The 21498-nt window shown below is 42.5% G+C and overlaps 1 protein-coding gene across 1 annotated transcript in view; it reads left to right on the forward strand.

Annotated features, from left to right (window-relative positions):
- The first annotated feature begins 3882 nt into the window (after positions 1 to 3882).
- The window catches only part of LOC136549944 (uncharacterized), a 51018-nt gene continuing 33402 nt past the window's right edge, over positions 3883 to 21498 (forward strand). Inside the window, exon 1 of the mRNA XM_066541376.1 lies at positions 3883 to 4825. Within this exon, the coding sequence (XP_066397473.1) occupies positions 4369 to 4825 (457 nt within the window). The 5' untranslated portion in view covers positions 3883 to 4368. The remainder of the gene's footprint in view (positions 4826 to 21498) is intronic.

A 21498-nucleotide genomic window follows, 5' to 3' on the forward strand; every position in this document is an offset into this window, starting at 1 on the left:
GCTTCCCGAGCTCCTTGGCCCATGCCATGGACACCGTTGGGTTTGCACGAGGGTGGGGAGCACGTTGGTCACCTTCACCGGGCCAGAGACCTCGCCGTCGGCGAGATCTCGGCGGTCCGCCGCCTCCTCTGTCCCGTGTGGCTGCCAGGTGGGGCCTGCCTGACGTGGGAGCCCACCTATCTGTCGCTCGGTGTGTGTGTCTGTGTTCAGATCCGGGTGGATCTAGCATTTTTTAGCTGGGATTTTCAGAAAGAAAAAAGAAATGATTTATAGATTTTGTTTAAATGCTTTGGAAATTCATAACTTGCTCAAAACAGCTCCAAATTTGTTGAAACAAATTTTGCTAGGTTTCTTGTGACTAGATCTATCTGTTAAAAATATTGCATGTCAAATTTGTGATACTTTTCTGTGTAGCTTTATTTAAATTGAATAAATACTGATTTCTTAGAAAATGTCTAATAAATAGAATATATATTAGAAAAATATGATTCCAATTTGGTTGATCTATTCTTGAGATGTACTTTCTGTGAAAAATATATGTCATGCATGTTCTGTAGAGAAATATTGATGTGTAGTTCAAGTGCCTTTAATTGATGATTTTTGTTATTTTTAATAGAGAGCAAAAATTGTATAAAACGTGTGTATGATAATTTTTGTGCAGTGATTGTTTACTGTGTAGAACATAGGAAAAATATTAAATCTGTTGTTTGACACTTTTTATAGTACAAAGTATTTTCATGCTTAATTATTAACCATAGCTTGTCATTTTTGTGTAGGCTATTTTACTTATGCAAATGCCATGAACATTTTATTGTAGTCTACTTAGAGTAGTACTATGCTACTGTAATTTTCTTAGATTTTTATGAGCACCAGAAATATATGTTGCTATTGTAGCCCTAGTTTAAAATAAAATAAAATAATATTCTTTAATGCATGTTTAGTTAATGGTGTTTGCTTTGGTGTATCTTTGAAGCATCTTAACTTGCTGTGGTGACTTGATATGTTAGTACAATGGTTGTATTAGTAGTATAGTAGTACATGTTCTTGGATGATGTTGGCTACCTTGTAGAAGAGCTTACTTCTACTATGTCCAATAAAGTTAAATATGTTCATCTACATTTCATGCATCATGATCATTACATGTCATCTCTCCGATGCACCTATGCATTAGCACTTATACATCTACATCATACAGGATCGTAGGAGGAGTTGCTAGTAGTAGTTCAGAAAGAGCAGACCGAGACAGATCCACAAGAAGTCCACGCACAGGAGGTGCCAGAGGAAGAGGAGCAAGGAGAGGACTTGCCCGAGTGCATGGATCATGAACCTAGGTCGTTCGAACGAGGCAAGCCCCGGAGCATTCTAAGTCTCCTACTTTATAAAAGCAAATTCTTTCTATATATGAGTTTATATATTGTTTCATTAAGTTGTAGGAGTTGATTGAAACCGTTGATGCATTTATTACTATCCTTGCCTACCTTATTACCTTTTTACCCTGTTAGGTCAGGATCGAATAACTACTTAGCATTGCTTAGACCGGCAGCGATCGATGATTTCTGGTCACTAACATTATAGGTGGTTACTGGAAGAATTTAGCTATGGAAAGAATGATATCCTGTAATTAACCATGTGTGATGGATAATTGGAGATCGGACGGAAAAAGTTGGAGGCAAGCAGACTGGATTCTGGGGTGCTGTTAGTTTTCCGTCTGTGTCGATTAAGGACCGATCGTTGCTCGTCCCTCTTGTCATGTTGAACGCATGCCTCACATTTAGCTGGCCGAATAAAGTATCTTTCGACCGCGAAGCTAGTGACACTATTTGAGCCGGGATAAACTCAGATTGGTAGACTGGTGCTGAAGGGGGTATAACGGGGACGCGAAGAGTGAGCCCAAGGTGCGTCCTGGCTGTCGGGCGATTCCTGGGTAGTGCGGTCCCTGACTGTTATCCCGCGGCTACTTGGAAAGTGTCATTGGTGATCTGTAGCTCACTTGATCGGTGAGTGTGGTTTGTGTTAGGAATAAATCACCAGCTGGCTAGGAATCGATTCGAATCGCCATCGCTCCTGGATAGTGAGCACTTGACTCGAGCTACAGCATCGTAGTAATTATGATGGAACACTAATGGTTATCTAGATGGTATGGGATATGCTAAATCTAAGTTGGTAACTAGATGTTAATGGTTAATCAAGTGGTTGCTATAGTACAGGTGCTTACCTAGATGGATATGTCATAATAAAGATGATGCAAAATACTTAAAATGGTTTCTTCATGATAGCTTATGCTTTTCGCAAATAAGTCAGCTAGCCCACTAAAGAAAGCCTTACATAATCCTTGGTGTCGCTTTATTTTGATTTGAGACGGGTAAGTCTAGCTGAGTACCTTCTCGTACTCAGGGCGTTGTTCCCATTGTTGTTGCAGATGGTTAAATGTACTATGGTTATTGCATTAGCTGTCTGTACCCGGCGATGGGTGACAACTAGGACCAAGGGCAATGGTCACTCCGTATTTCTCATCTGATGCTTTTGTTGGAGATGACTACCTACTGGCACTGTATCTGAACCAAAAGTGTGTTTGTGGCTTTAAAACTATTTGCTTCTGCTATTTTAGTTTGAAGTTGGGTTGTAATAACTTATGTTCTAAACTCTGATGTATCCAACTGTCATTGCGAACTTTATATAACATGTGACGGTAATTGCTAAACTTGTACGATCTTGGTTTGTATGTCGATTGGTTTGAAATCCTTCGTGGTTTCACGGACTACCAGGTTATACGGGCTTAAGTTTGCTAAATTATCTGCTTCGACGGAAGATTTCCTTATTTAATCTCGTATAATTGGTCGGTTCTGTTACAGCTATGGACCTAAATGATACACCATACTAAATTTATGGACCCAAAAAGTCACTTTGAAAGTTGATGGACCTAACTGAAACCACCTCACAGGTTAATGGATCTCTGGTGCATTTAACCCAAGCTTCAATATAAGGGCACTCCCAATGCAGAAACCACCGTAGTTTTTATGGACATTAATTGTACTGTCACTTAAGCGTTTTGCTGATGTAGCAAGGTAGTTATTAAAGAGAGAGAGTAAAAATCATAGAAATTGGGTCTAAGTTAGAAACCATATCTAGACGAGAACTAGACATGAAGGGATGCGATTGGTAGAGAATGAAGAGAGAATATGTGATTGGATAAAACATTATTCTGTAGAAACTATCCATTAAGACCATGATTTTTATATGTAGTGTCCTGAGACCTGTTTGCAGTTTTTTTTTTGAGCAAAGAGAAATTTTATTAGCTACCCACAGGCGGAATACAATCGGCATCAAGGAAGGTCCAAGCACACGCAGACGCTTGTCCTAACTAGGCCGCAAAATATTTACAACGTCTAGCTAGTAAGGCTAAAATATTTGCTATTTGGTTGCATTCTCTCTTTGCCTGGGAACACTTCCAATCACTCGTCAGCCGAGCCAAACCTCTCGCCTCCTCTATGGTTGGGCCAATTTCTGACCTGTCCACCAATTGGCTGACCTGTTCGCAGCTTGTACGGATCATTGCAGAATTTCAGCGTTAGAAACTAGAGACAGGATCGGTGATTCATATGTACGGAACTACGGATCCGAACAATCAATGCAAAATGGAAACAGAACTCTTGGACCAGCGCTCTGCTCTGCCGGCCAATGCTTTTTTTTGCAAAAAAAAAAAACAAAGTAAAAAGAGGCCTTTGCACGAGCATGAGCACAAGTTCATGAGCGACCTGAAAAGGACCCGAGATGGTAACAAATCCATCAACGAGGCGCTGCATCGCTCACGTAAGTGCTCACCGTTAAGGCCGCGGTCCACACGCCCTGGGCCCCGCATGGCAGCCGGACGACGCGCGCGCGGGGTCGGCTCGTCACCACTCCATCAGATGGAAGCCGCGCGCCACTGGATGCCACGCGATTGGTCGGGTTCGTCCACCGTGACGGGCTGACGGCGATTTGCCCGCCGCCCCCTTCTTTAAACCTCCCGCACCGTGCACCGAGAAAAGAGAAGCTCTCCAGCGGTCCGCCAGCGCCCGTGGAGGCGTGGACCGGAGCGAATAGAGTAGGAGGAGACGAGAGGAGACCGAGGAATCTCGGAGCGTGCGCGCTGCCGAATCGATCGGGGGCTCGAACCCGCCGCGCCGGCGGCGCGTCCGAGATCCCGCCACCACGAGCGGAATCCAGCCTCACTGCCTCAGGTGTGTCACGGGCGGCACGTGGGGGCGCGTCCCCGGCTGCCGTCCATCCACTCGATAAAAGCAACCGAGCCGAGGGCGATCCTTTCTCTGGGCTCTGGCAGGGGGAGGGGAGGGGAGGAGCAGAGCCGCGAGCCGGGACCCGGGAGCCATGACGGAGCCGGGGGACGGGAGTAGGAGGCGGCGGGAGGCGGAGGCGCCGGTGGTGGCGCTGGAGTGCGTGGCTGGGAGCTCCAAGGCGGAGTGGGGCGGCGGCGCGGGCGTCGTGCAGGAGGGGGACGTGGTGGAGGCCGTCCGCGTGGGCCGCGGCTCCGGCGGCGGCGGCGGCGGGGGCACCGCGGCGGTGCTGGAGCTCGAGGCGCCGTTCAAGGGCGGGCGCGCCGGGCTGCACAAGGCGCTGCACGCGGCGTTCAAGCGCGGGGATACCTCCGTGGAGGTGCGCGTGCGGGGCGGCAGGGAGCTGCAGGCCTGCATCGTGCCGCACCATGCCAGTCCCGGCGCCGGCGGCGGAGGGGGCAGGAAGCAGTACGTTCTGCGGTCGCTGCACGACCCCAACTACTTGCTCGGATTCGTCGACCGCCTCGAGAGCGAGTGCCTCGTCTTACAAGGTAACCGACCACGGACTGCTCTGTTCACCGCTCGGAACAACTGCTTCTTCGTAGTTGCTGCATCTGAACGAACATACGTGAGAGGAGGGGCGCCACGGCCATGGCGTTTCCCCCTCTGCGCTGCCTGCACGGCGCCTAGAGCTAGAAGCGCAAGAAAGCGTGTGAGTCCATGCCCTCAGCCGCGCCCATCTCTCTCGTCCCCTTCCATTCTCTCTCGCCTTGACGCCTTCTCTTGTGAAGAATGCTCTGGCTGGTGGTCGTGCGGTGAGCCGGTGGCGCCGTGGCTGCTTCAATTAAGCACAGTATGCATGTCTGGTGCTCCGCACGCGTCACATGCGAAAAGACAAACTTCTTGTTAAAGCTGATCTTTCAGTGCATTGTTGCAGGCGTTATTCCTTTATAAATACAAATGCTGATATGCGTGACTGTGGCCCGTTCGCTTGTCTTAAAAATGACTTGTTCGATTTTTTTTTTCGTCAGAACAGTATTTTTCTATCTTTTGTCTCTCCGAGATAAAACTGAGGAGGTCATGGCCATCAGTGTCAGATTGACAGCTACATAGCAAAAATTAAATGTAGCAAAAGGATAGAAGTATATGTGAACTACGGAGAATGGAAGAAAGACGCTTCCAAAACAATGCCAAGTGCGTTGCTGTCATAGAAATAGGTCGTCGTCTAAATGTCAGTCAATTCTTTCTTATAGACATTATTGTAATTTTCACTCGTTTTCTCGTCTCATCTGGGGACTATTCGACTATTGACCTCACCTAAAGGTCGTTAGACTTACTCATCATTTTATGGCTTCTTGATGTTTTTTTCCTTTCTTCTGTAAAATGAAAGTTTGCATCTACATCAATCATGAATTTGGGACGTAAGAGTTAAGAACAACTAAGAGCATCTTCAACGGATTACCTATCACATCCTTAATAATATAGAAAATTGCAATATAAGCATATCCCCGATGCCTACAAGTTTAAAGTAGTTACTTAAAATCCGCCCCTTCTCTCTCAAATATAGAGGATCCACCTGATAGAGAGTGGATCACCTAGACATAAATCTAGCATGTACAACCTTACATACAGGATAAGACTTCCTAGAACATGATTTAGATAGAGAGAGAGAGAAAAGTAGGTGAGATGTCACCGACCATCCGCGGGCTTGGAGGAAGAGCTCGACGTAGCCATGGTGAAAGTGATGCGGTCCGGGTCGGCGGTGTCGCGGTGATGGTGTTGATGTCAATCGCAGTGCAGTGGTGGCGCAGAGGCGGCGATGAAGATGGCAGTGGAGCTTCCTGTCGCTGTCTACGCCCCTCACTAGATTGGATTGGGTTTATCGGTAGGTGTGGCGGCTCATGGTGAACCTCGTACTTAGAGCCGTCGGCCCCCACCTCTTTTTATAGCGTAGTGCGACGGGGGCCCACCAACCATGTAGGGTTAGGCGTCTCGATCAGGACACGAGGTCAAGGCCCAACTCGGCCGTTGGGCCGAGCTGGAGAGATCAACACTAACAATCTCCCCCTTGATCTCATCGTATTACTTAAACTTAACTTACTTTATCTTTTTCCCATTCCATCACAGATCAGTGCATAAAGCGTGCCTCATCGTCACGGTCAGTGCCATTAGATTAACAACTACAATGCACCTCTCTGTTTTGAAATAGGTTCTCAACTAGGCCCTTATTGTCCAGGAATCATAGGCTTTCCCTTAAACCCATGCCGGCTAAGTGTTCTCGGAACACGTTGGGTGGTAAGCCATTTGTAAACGAATCTGCGAGCATCTTTTCTGTACTGATGTGCTCAAGACTAATTATATGATCCCGGACTTTGTCTTTTACAACATAATACTTTATGTCAATGTGTTTGACAGCACCACTTGACTTATTGTTGTGAGCATAACATACTGCTGGATTATTGTCGCAGTACAACTTGAGTGGCTTATGTATGTCGTCTACCACTTTCAACCTGGGTATAAATTTCTTTAGCCAATTTACCTGCCCCGTGGCCTCATAACACGCTACAAACTCGGCATACATCGTAGACGATGTAGTGACGGTTTACTTAGAGCTTTTCCATGATATAGCTCCTCCTGTGAGAGTAAATATATATCCTAACATGGACTTTCTATCATCTCCCATATAATCTGAATCTCAATACCCCTCTATATGTAGGAAATCAGATCTTTTGTACGTTAACATGAGGCCTTTTATGCCTTACAAGTAACGCAAAACTTTCTTTACTAGTCTCTAATGTTCTATTCCTGGATTACTCTGATATCTGCCAAGTAACCCGATAACAAACGCTAAGTCAGGGCATGTACACACTTGAGCATACTGTAAACTTTCGACAGCTGAAGCATACGAGACCGCTTTCATTTGATCGATCTCATATTGGTTCCTAGGACATTAAAATTCCTCAAATCTATCGCCCTTGACTATGGGAGCAAGTGAAGATTTATAATTTTGCATACTGTATTTCTTTAGAACTGTCAGTGCATAAAGTGACCAACACATAAATATTTGTAGTTTTGCCGTACGTTGTGATCGGATATGGCCTAGCACTCAATGACACAGGGTTTATACTGGTTCAGGCAACGTGCCATACGTCCAGTTTGAATCGGTCAGTGACTTTATTCCTGAGTCTAGGTGCTCGAAGTTTTGAAAGGACCTTGATGTCGCCTAGGAGGCCTAGAGGGGGGTGAATAGGTCTGTAAAAATTCAACTCGAAACTCTGTTAGAACAAAGGGCGGCACTGCCGGCCTTATAGGGCGGCACTGTCGCTCTTCAAAAATAAAGCAGATAGTGTTGAGATTTCACAGATAGTAACCTGACCCTCTCAACTACTCAATCCTGCAACAGAAAGACAAAATCTAGTTCGAAGACTGGATACCACAGAAATCTCATACAAGAGAGGATCGAGCTATGAAACCCTAACAACAGCTAGCAAAGAGTTGAACCAATAAGAACACAAAGTTAAGCATGCGAGACACAAAATTTATCCCATGGTTTAGCTCGCCACCAAGGCTTGCCTAAGTCCATGTTGTTGAGGCATCCACAAAAAGATTGGCTCGCCACCAAGGCTTGCCTTGCCCTCGTTCTCAAATTAAGAGAATGAACTCTTGAAGTGAGGGATAATTTCTTAGCTGCAGGATGAGGTTACAAACCTCCCAAGGCTGCCACACAAGTTGGCAAGCACAAGGGCGATGCCTAGCCGGCTAGGAGCAAGCTCCAAGAGTAACAAACCCTAAAACCACCGGCCAAACGTGAACCAAATGCTCTTAGACTTTGAGAATCAGTTGGTCTTCTCTCCAATCAAGTTTTGCTACCTTTTCTCTCAAGTTTTGATGGTGGGAATCAAGGATTTGCTTGAGGGATGAAGGAGCAACAATGGAGGAGAGAGAGGTGAGCTTTGGTCTGTTTAGTTTTGAACTAAACCATTGGAGAAGAAGGCTCTCCATTGTAAGCCGGCCCAAATAGTATTTATACCTCTTGGGTCCCAATGGTTGTTTATGGGTGGCACTGCCGCCCTAGCCAAAATAAGTAGAATCTGGAGATTTTTGGCTGGCTACTTTGGCTGGGTAAGAGGATATAGATCTATAGTTTTGAGCATCTGGTTGTACAGTTGACCAACTGTACTAGAATCCCTCTTTATAGTACGGCTTTTCCTAAACTCAAATTCAAAGCATAAAAGAATGTAAATGCCTTTGAGCTTGTTGCCACTTTATTTGGCAATTGAAAACTTCTATTATCGAATAGGTTTTCCTTATTCTCATTATACCTTGATTATGTGACTTGAACCATTTCCATACTTATGAGTTCACCTTCACGGCTTCAAGTCACTTCCACTAATGATTTGATCCTCAATACAATATGACTCCTCATAGCTTGATTAGTACCTCGACTCAATGCAAGTACTCTCTTCTTCACCTTAGCCATGGTACCTCGATCGCCAAGCCGTCGCTTGCTCTTCACCTTCGCTTAGTACCTCGAAGCCCTTTCCTTGCTATCTTCACCCTATCAAGCCATACTTAAGTCACATTATATTAAGCATCCATTGAAAAACATTTCTTCAATATTTTGATCCTTGCTTGAATATTTTCTAGATATGAATGTTGAGATCAATCAAGCTTCAGTTTGTCTCACATAGAGACATACATGGATCAACATCAATATGGTCAAGCTAATTCATGATTTCTTATTCCCTTCTTATTTTGGCTTGACATTCCAATTGATCTTTTATATATTTATCCATGTAAGCAAACCAATGTAGAGACCGACTTATATCCACTATACATTATCATTTACCAAGTATGTTTGATTTCACATGATGCTATGATATCCCACAACATAGAAGCCATTTCATTGATTCTATTTACATTGTTGTCTTTTGCTTTAACTAGATTGCTTCCAAAAACTTCCAATACAACAATACACAGTTTGACATTCACTTTAACACAATGTGGCATATCATCAAGTTTGCCTACTAGTTGAACCTTATATATACTTGTTAATACACAACTCACAAGTATATGCAATAGACTCAATTTTCTGTTCAACACTTAGCAAACTTATTAGACCTTTAATTGTGTTGTCATTCAATTTACCAAAACCCACTAAAGGGCTAGATGCACTTACAATTTCCCTCTTTTTGGTGATTAATGACAACACAACTAAAGCTTATAAGAGATTGATAAACATTAAGATTTTGAATCCTATTATATAGTGAGCTCCCCCTAAATATGTGCATTGAAGGAATTCAAATTTTGGCCTCAAATGCCAAATACACATATTTAAGATGAAGTGTGGAAACTCCTCTATATCTTAGCATCCATGGGGTGCAAGGTGTAACATGATAACCGTGATGCTCATGATAGTTCATGCACTCAAAGATTGCTGACTAGCAGAGGGTGGCACTGCAGCACCTGCCTGACCAGCACAGGAGAATACAAGCATCACTCAAGACATGAATGCCACACGCTAGCATAAATGGTCCTTATCAAGAGCATCAATTTAAACTATCCTTGCACACACCACAATTTATTTATTTATATTTTTTAAAAAACCTTATATGTATGCCTCTCCTTTACCCCTTTCCATCCTCATATCAATCTCTCTCCCCTTACATTCTCCCCCAATATTTCTCCCCCTTTGGCATTAATCTCCAAAAAGGATCTCTCCACCAAAAGGAAGAAATGATGGTTGACAAGTGAGGGCAAGAGTAGGTAAAAGTTTAGCATATGAGATTTCTCACCTATTTTCTACCAAACAAAGTATGCAACTTTTAGGTCAAGATTCTTGAGAGGTTAGAATATTTGGCTCATACCTCACTTAGATGACAGTATAACATGAGACAAACTCATGCCATCACCACAAGAGGTATCAACCAAATATCTAAAGAATTCTCTAATCGCCACCACAAGAATAAACTTATGGTGTGACTCAAAAATTGCATACACATGCACACACTAGCATGTAAAGGCCTAGATGCACAAAGGTAACACATGAGTTCGTGGAGCGATATACCTTTGTTCTAAGCCTCATAATCTCCACCATGAAGATGATTTCAATACTTAGATTTAGTGCTTTGATGGGACTAGTACTTCTTTATGCAAGATAATTTCATTTGTGTCCATCTCTCATCATCATTATTTTCAAGGAGATATCATAAACTTGTGCTTGATATCAATTGAAAGTCCATTGCTAGCTCTTGTTGTCATATTGAGATATCAGCTGAAGACATATTTCTTAATATACCAAGTTAAAGATTATCAATCAATACCAATTGAAATATGATCTTCATAATTTTGACACCAATTGAGAGAGTCTTCACAAGGCCTTGTAATGTTTTGGTTGTCAGCAGCTAGCCCAGGGGCCATGGGATGAGTATATATATACCCAAAACCAAAACTGACCATTGGAGTTCAAAAACTAGCCATCAAGACCTGTACAGGTGCGGCACTGCCGCAGCTCTCAGAATCAGCATAGGTCACCTCATGGAAAACGTCATATCTCTTTACTCCGAACTCTATTTTAGTGATCTTGGACTTTCTAGAAAGCTTGTTTCAAGAGCTATCCAGCCCAACCAAGAGAAATCCCAAAGATCAACAATTGCGAGTGTTGTTCAATTGAAAGGATCTTCACTAGTTGATGCCAATTGGGATGAATGCCCGTATCTCATAATGTCACCTAGGAAATGCTCATAAAGACAAGAGATAGCATTAAATTGCACAAAAGAATTTCACAACTAGTGATCATTTTGGATGTGGAAGGCATGTAGATCACTAATTGCAAAACCTTATAACATAGACTAAATTCCCTTTTTTTGATAGTGCATACATATACATGTGGAAGGCAAGAACATAGGCACTTTTGGTCAATTAAGTCCAAACAAGGGAATTTAAGCTATATTATGGAGAGTAGCTACTTAAGAGATAAAAAATACAATCCAAATGAATATGAGAGATAACCAATTTGGATTGAGTCAATATAGCATGCTCATGAGAGACTCATTCTCAGCAAGAGACTACACAAATTCACTAGAAGAAAAGGTTAGTCTTAAAAGACACATGGCATAGGATGGGCTCCCCCTTAATATGTGCATCAAGTGCTTGAATTACTTGTGAAATGCACTAGAATCGGTTTAAGAGTCAAGGGAAGTTCATCCTATATCTTGGTAAAGGCATGATAAATTTGCAACAATTGAAATTATGCCAAGTAAACATACCACCACCAAGGTAGATAGATCACCACATAAATTGTCATCGATATGACCATCATAGGTGAGACTTCAATGATTTGGATGGCTATAGTTCTCACTTGATGAAATGTAGTAAAACTGAGCTCTTGTGATCATCCAAGATCCATATTAGTTTTCTAGTTCTTTCTTTACCTAGAGCAACTCACACAGAGAGCAAGGGTAAAATTCATGAAATTTGCAAGTTATGAACTAGGAGTTACCACTCTTTGTTGATAAGATCATGGGAGATCAATGGGATGGATCATAGGTACTTGATGAGCACTTAGAGAGGAGAAATAGCAATGAAAGCCCACTCTTCAATTATTTTCTCCATCTCATCCAAATCTAGGTCTATTTAAAGGATTAGGACATTCAACATTTAAACTAGGAGCACTTGTTTTATAAAGACCGAGACCTCCTAGAATAATTATGAAACACCTAGAGAGTCCAAAGGAACTACCCATCCTCCTTTTTCCATGTGTGTGACTGCACATCAAACACTTGAAAGAAACCAATAATCCCACAAGATATAGGCTAAGCTCTCCCTAAATTTGTGCTTACAAGAGTACACAAAGTTCACTTAAGCACATTAACAATATGAGGTCAAGGGAGTGACTTGAACTATACTTCAACTGATTTGAACTCCTTGAAACTGCTTGCAATTCAATAGTCTCAGCTGATTACTTCTTGTTCCAACTAGTTGCAATCACTTGTTGCTGCTTGTACTCTGATTGCAACTTATTTGGACCCTTATGTGAGTTCTTTTCTTCCATTGAAACTCCTTTAGGTCAAATTTATATTTCTCATATTTACTGATTCTTCATGACCAACTTGAGAGCTAACTCAATCGTGTTGCCACAATACAATCCAATTCCATTCAGTAAGTTTTCAGATTCTGTCATCCTCAGAAAGGAAAAAGAAATCCGTATCTCTCAGACCACTAGCCCAATATGCATAAAATTTGGTAGAGATCTTCATCTATGAGTCCTCTAACTTCTCTAAAAATTTAGCTCATTTGAACTCCATTTGGTCTGTGAAAATAATTTTCTACCAGAACTGCTCAAATCTAAAACTACACTGTTGAAGCTAACAGAAACCAACTCAAAACTGATTTTTTTCAAAACCAATCTTCATACCAATTGTACAGCAGCAAGTACTAGATGTGTATAGCATGCTCACAAAGTTTTAGGTCAATTTATCAGTATTTGAATCTCCAAATCCATGCTTGAAGGCAGTCAACTCAGATTTGTAATCTTCTGGACAGATTTGATGATCGATGATTCTTCTTCTTTTCCTATCCAATCTTTGAGGTAATTTCAGTTGAGAATACATACAAGATGTTATATCCATTCATTCCTCTCATCAACACTTGTAATCTTGTGAATTCTTCTTATATAGCTTATTCAAATCAACCTCAAACTTGATTCAAGCGAAACTGGAACTTTTGATCTAAATGGCCTTTAGCAGCAACATCTTTCTTTAGGTGAAGAATAACCTTTAAGCTTGTGAATTAAATTAGCACAACATCTTCTTATTGATTTTCTATGAATAAGCTCAATCACAAGAAGACATTAGTAACACAAGCACTAGTTTTCCATTTAGTAACCATTTATATGTGGATGACAAGTGGGTTACCAAAATGGAGAAACCTCATAACATGGACTAAATCTCCCTTAATGTCTCATGCACATTCTTTTGAGTGGAATGGAAATGTAAATGTGCATGGTTGGTCATTTAAGTCCAAAGAGCAGACTTAAGCCATATTATGGTGAGTGGCTAACATAGACAAATCTAATCCAAATTAGCTAGAGAGAAAATACATCACATGGTTTTGGATTGATAGCCTTCATATAATAGCACACTCTATTTGAGAAACACATTCTCATTTAGTGAGACTACATAAATCACTTAGAGAGAAAGATTAGTCTCACAACTCTAGCCATAGATTAAAGTCTCCTTTTATAAGTGCTCTAAGTATTTGAATTTCTCACATAGCACTTTATTCATTTAAGAACTTAAGATTTTCACTCTATGTCTAGGTCATGGCAACAATAGTGTAATCAATTTGAACTATGCCAAGAGATACTCACAACCATTATAGCATGTAGATGCCCATAAGATGAGAATGAGAATTTGACAATCTAACATATGACAAGATTCCATCAAGTAGGAAGTTCTTGACTTGTGAGTAATAAGTCCTTTTACTTTACTTGAGCTTGATTCTTTATTCTTGGCCATTTTGAAATCTATGTTGCTTGATGTGGATGATCAAATCAATATTGATCATATTTCTATTCTATGACCAGCAACCACTGAATATCCTCAAGTGCTTCTATTATCCTAAGTGGCTACACAAGACACAAAGGAGTTTAGTTTTAAATAAATTGCACTTGAGATTTAGATGTTACCACCCTTCTTGATTGTAATGGATGAGGTGGTCTTTTCATCTTCATCTTGCACATATGAAGGTTGTAGATTTGTCCACGAACTAGAGTGGAGTCAGCTGCTACTATGTTGGAGGGACAGCACTGCCGCCCTTGGGTGCGGCACTACCGCCCTACTGATTTGTAGCAGGGGTGTGTTGCACCTCTATATCAGAGTTGTCAGCAAAATTTGGTACATCAGCAACTTGAGGAGCTTCCACTTTTGTAGCATGTACTTCTTGTGGTCTTATATCATCAATGGCCATTTTCTTGATTGCCCCACAAGGTGGTTCCTCATTACCTACAACATGAATAAGATCTTGCTCTACTAGAGAGCCATTAAAAGCATCATATGGCAAATGGTTCATTTAGACTTGAAGTACTCTAGCCACTCTTAATAATTCACAAACACACATATATTTGTGAACTATTAGAGACTACACATGTCAAGTGGCTAGCTAGCAAGGGTTAGGTACTAGTTACCGAGGTGAATATGAAGTTTGAAGTATTTCTATTGATTCATCTTCGGGTCAACCATATAAGAATATGCAATGTGAATTGATTGATAGCTTGAGTGAGTATTTTCAATCAACTTGCTCAAGCACCCCGAAGCTTCATATCACCTTCAAGTACCTACAACACTTACTAAGCATAATTTGGTACCCAAACTATGTTGGGTCCATTATGGTTAGTCACAAGAGACTTAGGCACCCAAATGGCATGTGTGCTAGCACATGGTGAACCAATCACCTTTCTAGCATAAGTGTCATTTTTGGGCATCCTAAGCATATTTAAATTAATTGACAAGTTGAGCTTAGAAGTGTTACGCATGGGACAATCCTTACTTAAATGTCCCTTTCCTTTGCAAGTGTAGCATAGGCGGTTCTTATTCTTTCTAGCCTTCTCTTCTTGCACTTTGCTTGCTATCTTGCTAATGAACCTCTTTGTTGATGATGACAAGCCTTCACTTTTCTTATTAGGACATGAGCCAATTTCATGTCCCTTCTCATGACAACCATAACACTTCCTCTTGCTTCTTCTTGTCTTGTTCTTTGGAAGTGTGGCTTGATCATCGACCGTGTTGGAACACATAGAAGCATTGTGTCCCATGTTGGAGAACTTGACATGAGCCATCTTCTTCTTCTCTTGGATCTTGCTCACGCCCTTCTCTTCTTTCTTCAAGGGGCAATCTCTGACATGGTGACCTTCTTTCTTGCACTTGAAGCAAGTGATGAGAGTCTTCTTTGATTGACGTTGCACCTTGATGGCCTTGGGAACTTTCCTGTTCTGTCCAGATGCGGCACTGTCGCCCTTGGGGTGCGGCACTGCCGCAGTCTGTGCAGCTGGCTGAACTACTGCATTCTGGATAGATTGCACTTCTTTAAGTATCCCCTTCACTTTACCATTGTTGGACTTGTAACCCTTTTGATAAGGCTTGATGCATGCATCGGTTGATCCCTTCTCAAGCTTCTTCACCATGTCTTCATGGTTATCTTGAGAAGGTTGAGCATTGCACTTGCCCTTCCATTGAATCAAATCCCTTTTTAGCATTTCAACTTTTTCCTTGAGCTATTCGTTTTCTTTTGTAATGAAATCATCACAAGTTTCTATAATTACATGCTCAACGGAAGGTTGGCTTGCTTGAGAGCAACACTTGTTAGCACATGATAAAATAGATGAAACTTGTGTATATGTGCATTTGTGAGTGTGAGGTTGGTATAATTTTACCGTTGTTACCACAACCTCATGAGCCACTTCTAGCATGAGATGAGACTCCATAAGCTTCTCATGAGAGCACAAAAGTCCATCATGACTTTCTTGCAAAGTCTCATTTTTGCTAGTAAGCCTTTCCAACTTGTCTTTGAGCATATAATTCTGATATTCTAATTGAGCAACACAAGATAGCGTGTTAATAGTATGAGTTTGCTCAATTAACAAGTTTTCATACCTTTGGACCAAGCTAGCATGAGAGCACTTAAGCTTTTCATGCTTTTTGGTCAACTTCTCCAAGCATTTGATCTTTTCAACGAGAAGCTCTTTTTGCTGGTAGAGATCTTCTTCTTGCTCTTGAATCTTCTCTATGAACTTGATCACTATCAACTTGTCTTTCTTGCTTAGATGTGCAAGGTGTTGATTGATCTCATCATCATCACTACCACTGTCATTGTCACTCTCACTTGCCACTTTCTTCTCTTTCTTTGCCATGAGACCGATATGTGAAGTGGTACAGAGAGCTGAGCTTCTTGGTAAGGTGGATTCATCATTTGGCTTCCACCGATCATAAGCTTCTTCTTCCTTCAAAATGTTAGTCTCACAAGAACTAAAGAAAGTAGAAGTACCACATGTAAAAATATTGTTCTCACCAACTATTTCATTATCATCCAATAAGTCATATGTTGGCGAGGAAGTGGATGTGGCATGATCAAATAGGCCTTTTGAGAGAATCACTTGAGGCTCATCATTTGTCGATGAAGTTGAGCATTCCTCAAGTGGTTTTTCCAATGAGAGGTTGCTCTCTTCACATTTGGAGTTGCCATACATTTCCTTGAGCGTGGTCCAAATGATATGACCATCACCAAGTGGTTTACCATCTCCAAATATGACAACATCAAGTACATCTTCACTCAAAGCACTAAATAAGACATTAGCAGCTTAAGCATTGAGTTGTAAGCATTTCACTTCCTCTCTAGATAAGTAGATCAAATCATCATGAGGAGGTGAAATGCTCACATCTATAATCTGCTCTATTTGAGGACCCATGGTCCTAAAAACATCAAGCACACTAGCAGACCAAGATGTATAATTTGAGCCATCTAAAAGTAAAAGTTCTAGAGATACCTCCTCACTTGTCGACATCTTTCTCTCAAGGCGGTTAAGCCCAAAATTGAGAGCCAGGCTCTAATACCAATTGAAAGGACCTTAATGTCACCTAGGAGGCCTAGAGGGGGGTGAATAGGCCTGTAAAAATTTAACTTGAAACTCTGTTAGAACAGAGGGTGGCACTACCGGCCTTATAGGGCGGCACTGCCGCTTTTCAAAAATAAAGCAGATAGTGCTGAGATTTCATAGATAGTAACCTGACCCTCTCAACTGCTCAATCCTACAACAGAAAGACAAAATCCAGTTTGAAGACTGGATACCACAAAAATCTCACACAAGAGAGGATCGAGCTACGAAACCCTAACAACAGCTAGCAATAAGTTGAACCAGCAAGAACACAAAGTTAAGCACGTGAGACACAAAATTTATCCCGTGGTTCAGCTCGCCACCAAGGCTTGCCTAAGTCCACGTTGTTGAGGCATCCACAAAAGGATTGGCTCGTCACCAAGGCTTGCCTTGCCCTTGTTCTCAAATCAAGAGAATGAACTCTTGAAGTGATGGGTAATTTCTTAGTTGCAGGATGAGGTTACAAACCTCCCAAGGCTGCCACACAAGTTGGCAAGCACAAGGGCGACGCCTAGCCGGCTAGGAGCAAGCTTCAAGAGTAACAAACCCTAGAACCGCCAGCCAAACATGAACCAAATGCTCTTAGACTTTGGGAATTGGTGGGTCTTCTCTCCAATCGAGTTTTGCTGCCTTTTCTCTCAAGTTTTGATGGTGGGAATCAAGGATTTGCTTAAGGGATGAAGGAGCAACAATGGAGGAGAGAGAGGTGAGCTTTGGTCTATTCAGTTTTGAACTGAACCGTTGGAGAAGAAGGCTCTCCGTTGTGGGCCAGCCCAAATGGTATTTATACCTCTTGGGTCCCAATGGTCGTTTATGGGCGACACTGCCACCCTTATAGGACGGCACTGCCGCCCTAGCCAAAATAGGTAGAATCTAGAGATTTTTGGCTGGGTAAGAGGATATAGATCTATAGTTTTGAGCATCTGGTTGCACAGTTGACCAACTGTACTAGAATCCCTCTTTATAGTACAACTTTTCCTAAACTCAAATTCAAAGCATAAAAGAATGTAAATGCCTTTGAGCTGGTTGCCACTTTATTTGGCAATTGAAAACTTCTATTATCGAATAGGTTTTCCTTATTCTCATTATACCTTGATTATGTGACTTGAACCATTTCCATACTTATGAGTTCACCTTCATGGCTTCAAGTCACTTCCACTAATGATTTGATCCTCAATATAATTTGACTCCTTAGAGCCTGATTAGTACCTCGACTCAATACAAGTACTCTCTTCTTCACCTTAGCCATGGTACCTTGGTCGCCAAGCCGTCACTTGCCCTTCACCTTCGCTTAGTACCTCAAAGCCCTTTCCTTGCTATCTTCACCCTATCAAGCCATACTTAAGTCACATTATATTAAGCATCCATTGAAAAACATTTCTTCAATATTTTGATCCTTGCTTGAATATTTTCTAGATATGAATGTTGAAATCAATCAAGCTTCAGTTTGTCTCACATAGAGACATACATGGATCAACATCAATATGGTCAAACTAATTCACGATTCCTTATTCCCTTCTCATTTTGGCTTAACATTCCAATTGATCTTTCATATATTCATCCATGTAAGCAAACCAATGTAGAGACCGACTTATATCCACTATACATTGTCATTTACCAAGTATGTTTGCTTTCACATGATGCTATGATATCCCACAACATAGAAGCCATTTCATTGATTCTATTTGCATTGCTATCTTTTGCTTGAACTAGATTGCTTCCAAAAACTTCCAATACAACAATACACAGTTTGATATTCACTTTAACACAATGTGGCATATCATCAAGTTTGCCTACTAGTTGAACCTTGTATATACTTGTTAATACACAACTCACAAGTATATGCAATAGACTCAATTTCCTATTCAACACTTAGCAAACTTATTAGACCTTTAATTGTGTTGTCATTCAATTTACCAAAACCCACTAAAGGGCTAGATGCACTTACAAGTTTGCAGTGGGGTTACAAATGAGAAGGAGAAAGATGGGGGGTACAAGAGGTCCGGTTGAACTCTGGTCTGAGGGGCCAAAAGTGACGGGAGCTCCGCTATGTGCTAAGTGTTCAAGTATGTGCTCGAGGTATGAACCTGGTGGTTCTATTGTTGTGTACTAGTGAACTCTAGGGGATCGATGTAAGTGAACTGATGTCTTTTTTGGGAGAGATCGCATCCCCTTTTATAGATGAAGGGAGTGGCCTTACAAGAGATAGAGAGAGAGTGTACGTGTGCTAAGTCTTGTTGCATACGCCGTCGGGTACAAGATGATTGTAGACGCCCATAACACTGTTATTATCAAATACATATGGGAGGTTGCGTCGTCTTCTTATAGTATGGCAGACGTCAGTGCCTGCCACACTGTTGATGTCGACGAAATATGGTCGGCAGTGTACCTAGGGGTATGCCCAAGGTAGTAGATTATCGACAGACAGATGTGCAAGCCCCAAACAAGATGGTGACGCAAGACAGACATGAGGTTTTATCTAGGTTCGGCCGCCAAGAAGGTGTAATACCTACGTCCTGCGTCTGATTTGTATTGCTGTATGTCAATGAGAGATGTTTTTTAGAGGGATCCCCTGCCCGCCTTATATGGTCCGGGGGGTAGGGTTATAGATCTGGAAACCAATCCTAGTTAGTTACAATTGCCATATGTAGCCGGATAAGGATTCCTATTCTAACTGACCAGGATCCTGCTTGATCGCCAAATCCGCCTTGACTTCTTGTGTGGGACTCTGATCAGGTTGGCTGGGCCACACGTCGTCTTTCGGGTGGACTAGACCCATTGATCTGGGCCAGCCCAAGCTTAGCCATAAGGGTATAGGGGTTAATACCCCCACAGCTAGTCCTCGAGCATCATGCATTATGCTACGACACGCCATTTTAACCTTCTCCGACAAGTAGAGCTTGAGTCCTTGACGTCTCTGACCACCATCATCACAGGAGAAGTAGGTTGTCCGAAGAATGTATGGTGCTCTTAAGAAAAAAGAAAAATATTTCTGTCCTGAGAAGTGTGCCCACTTGTATTTATGAAAAGAAATGTAAGTGGTCTTGAAACATAGCGTCCTTGAACATCAGAGGCGTAGGGGTCAAAAAAACAAACACATTCACCGCAAGGTGAAGTGTGCCCACTTAGTCCCTGAGCCTAGTAGTAGGTAACGTAGGCACGTGGTGCCAGGGTCTAAAAAGAATTCCCAGTTTAGTTGAAAACCCAATTGCCGTACAGGCAAAACGAGATGCACCGACAGGTGCATCGTACCGACGTAGTCCCCAAGCTTGCTGGAAGGCGAAGTATGAGCCTTGTAGCAAGGTCTTAATAAATGTCTCTCAACTGTATGTGAGTACAAATCACATGTAGCCAAGGAAAACCATTATTCAAGCAGTGGTCGGGACAGTCCCCGAGCACATTAATAATCCTTACAATCATTCAAAGCACAGGGGTCGATTAAACAAACACTTTCACCACAAGGTGAAGTGTGCCCACTTAGTCCCTGAGCCTGGTAGTAGGTGACGCAGGCACGTGGTGCCAGGGTCTAAAAAGAATGTCCGCTGAAGTTAAGAATCCAATTGCCGTACAGGCAAAACGAGATGCACCGGTAGGTGCATCATACCGACATAGTCCCCGAGCTTGCTGGAAGGCGAAATATGAGCCTTGTAGCAAGGTCTAAATAAATGTCTCTCAACTGTATGTGAGTACAAATCACATGTAGCCGAGGAGGACCATTTTCCAAGCAAAGGTCAGTCAGTCCCCGAGCACGACAGTGGTCGAAGCAGTCCCCGAGCACGAAAGTGGTCGGAGCAATCCCCGAGCACGGTAGTGGTCTTGGTAGTCCACGATCACGGCAGTGGTCTGGGCAGTCCCCGAGCATGGCAGTGGTCTTGGCAGTCCACGAGCACGGCAGTGGTCTGATCCATCCTTGAGCACAAGACAAGCACTAAAAATACAAACGCCATTGATGTATTTATTTATCTCCTTTCTCTGCCAAGTCCAGTCTGACACGTCTGGTCAAAAAAGCAAACGGGTATAGTATGTCATTCTGTCTTCTTACTCTTTTCTAGCAAACAGTCGCTTGGCACCTGTATGGAGGTGCGTCAGTGTGGGCCCTCTTACACTATCAATGAAAAGGCGCGTACACTGGTAATGAAGGGGCGCATTTATTGGCGTAGATCTTGAGGTTGTGTGAACAACCGTCTGCGGCGCGCGCGCACGTCTCCCAATAATCTCGGGCGGACGAAACAACGGAGCTCTTTGTTATTTATAATGTAGATCTGGTAAGTTACTCATACCGTTCCCCATTGTCATTCACCGCCGCAACCTTCTTCTTCCTCTTGCTGAACCCTATTCCTCCAAAAATCATCGCCAACCCCCTCGCCACCGCATCCACCCCCTTAGTAAAGACAGACTAATGGTGAAGAGAGACGCCCAGAAGAAAGGCAGAGTCATGGCGAAGGAGTGGTGGAAATCGCGGAGCAATGAGCAGACCATCGAAGACCTCATCGCCATGGGAGTGCTCCACAACAAGGCACTCGCGGGATGGCGTGTGCCGGAAGGAGAAAGCTTTCCCGATCCACAACTAGGTGA

The sequence above is a fragment of the Miscanthus floridulus genome, chromosome 4, assembly GCF_019320115.1.
Source record: "Miscanthus floridulus cultivar M001 chromosome 4, ASM1932011v1, whole genome shotgun sequence".
Taxonomy (NCBI): domain Eukaryota; kingdom Viridiplantae; phylum Streptophyta; class Magnoliopsida; order Poales; family Poaceae; genus Miscanthus; species Miscanthus floridulus.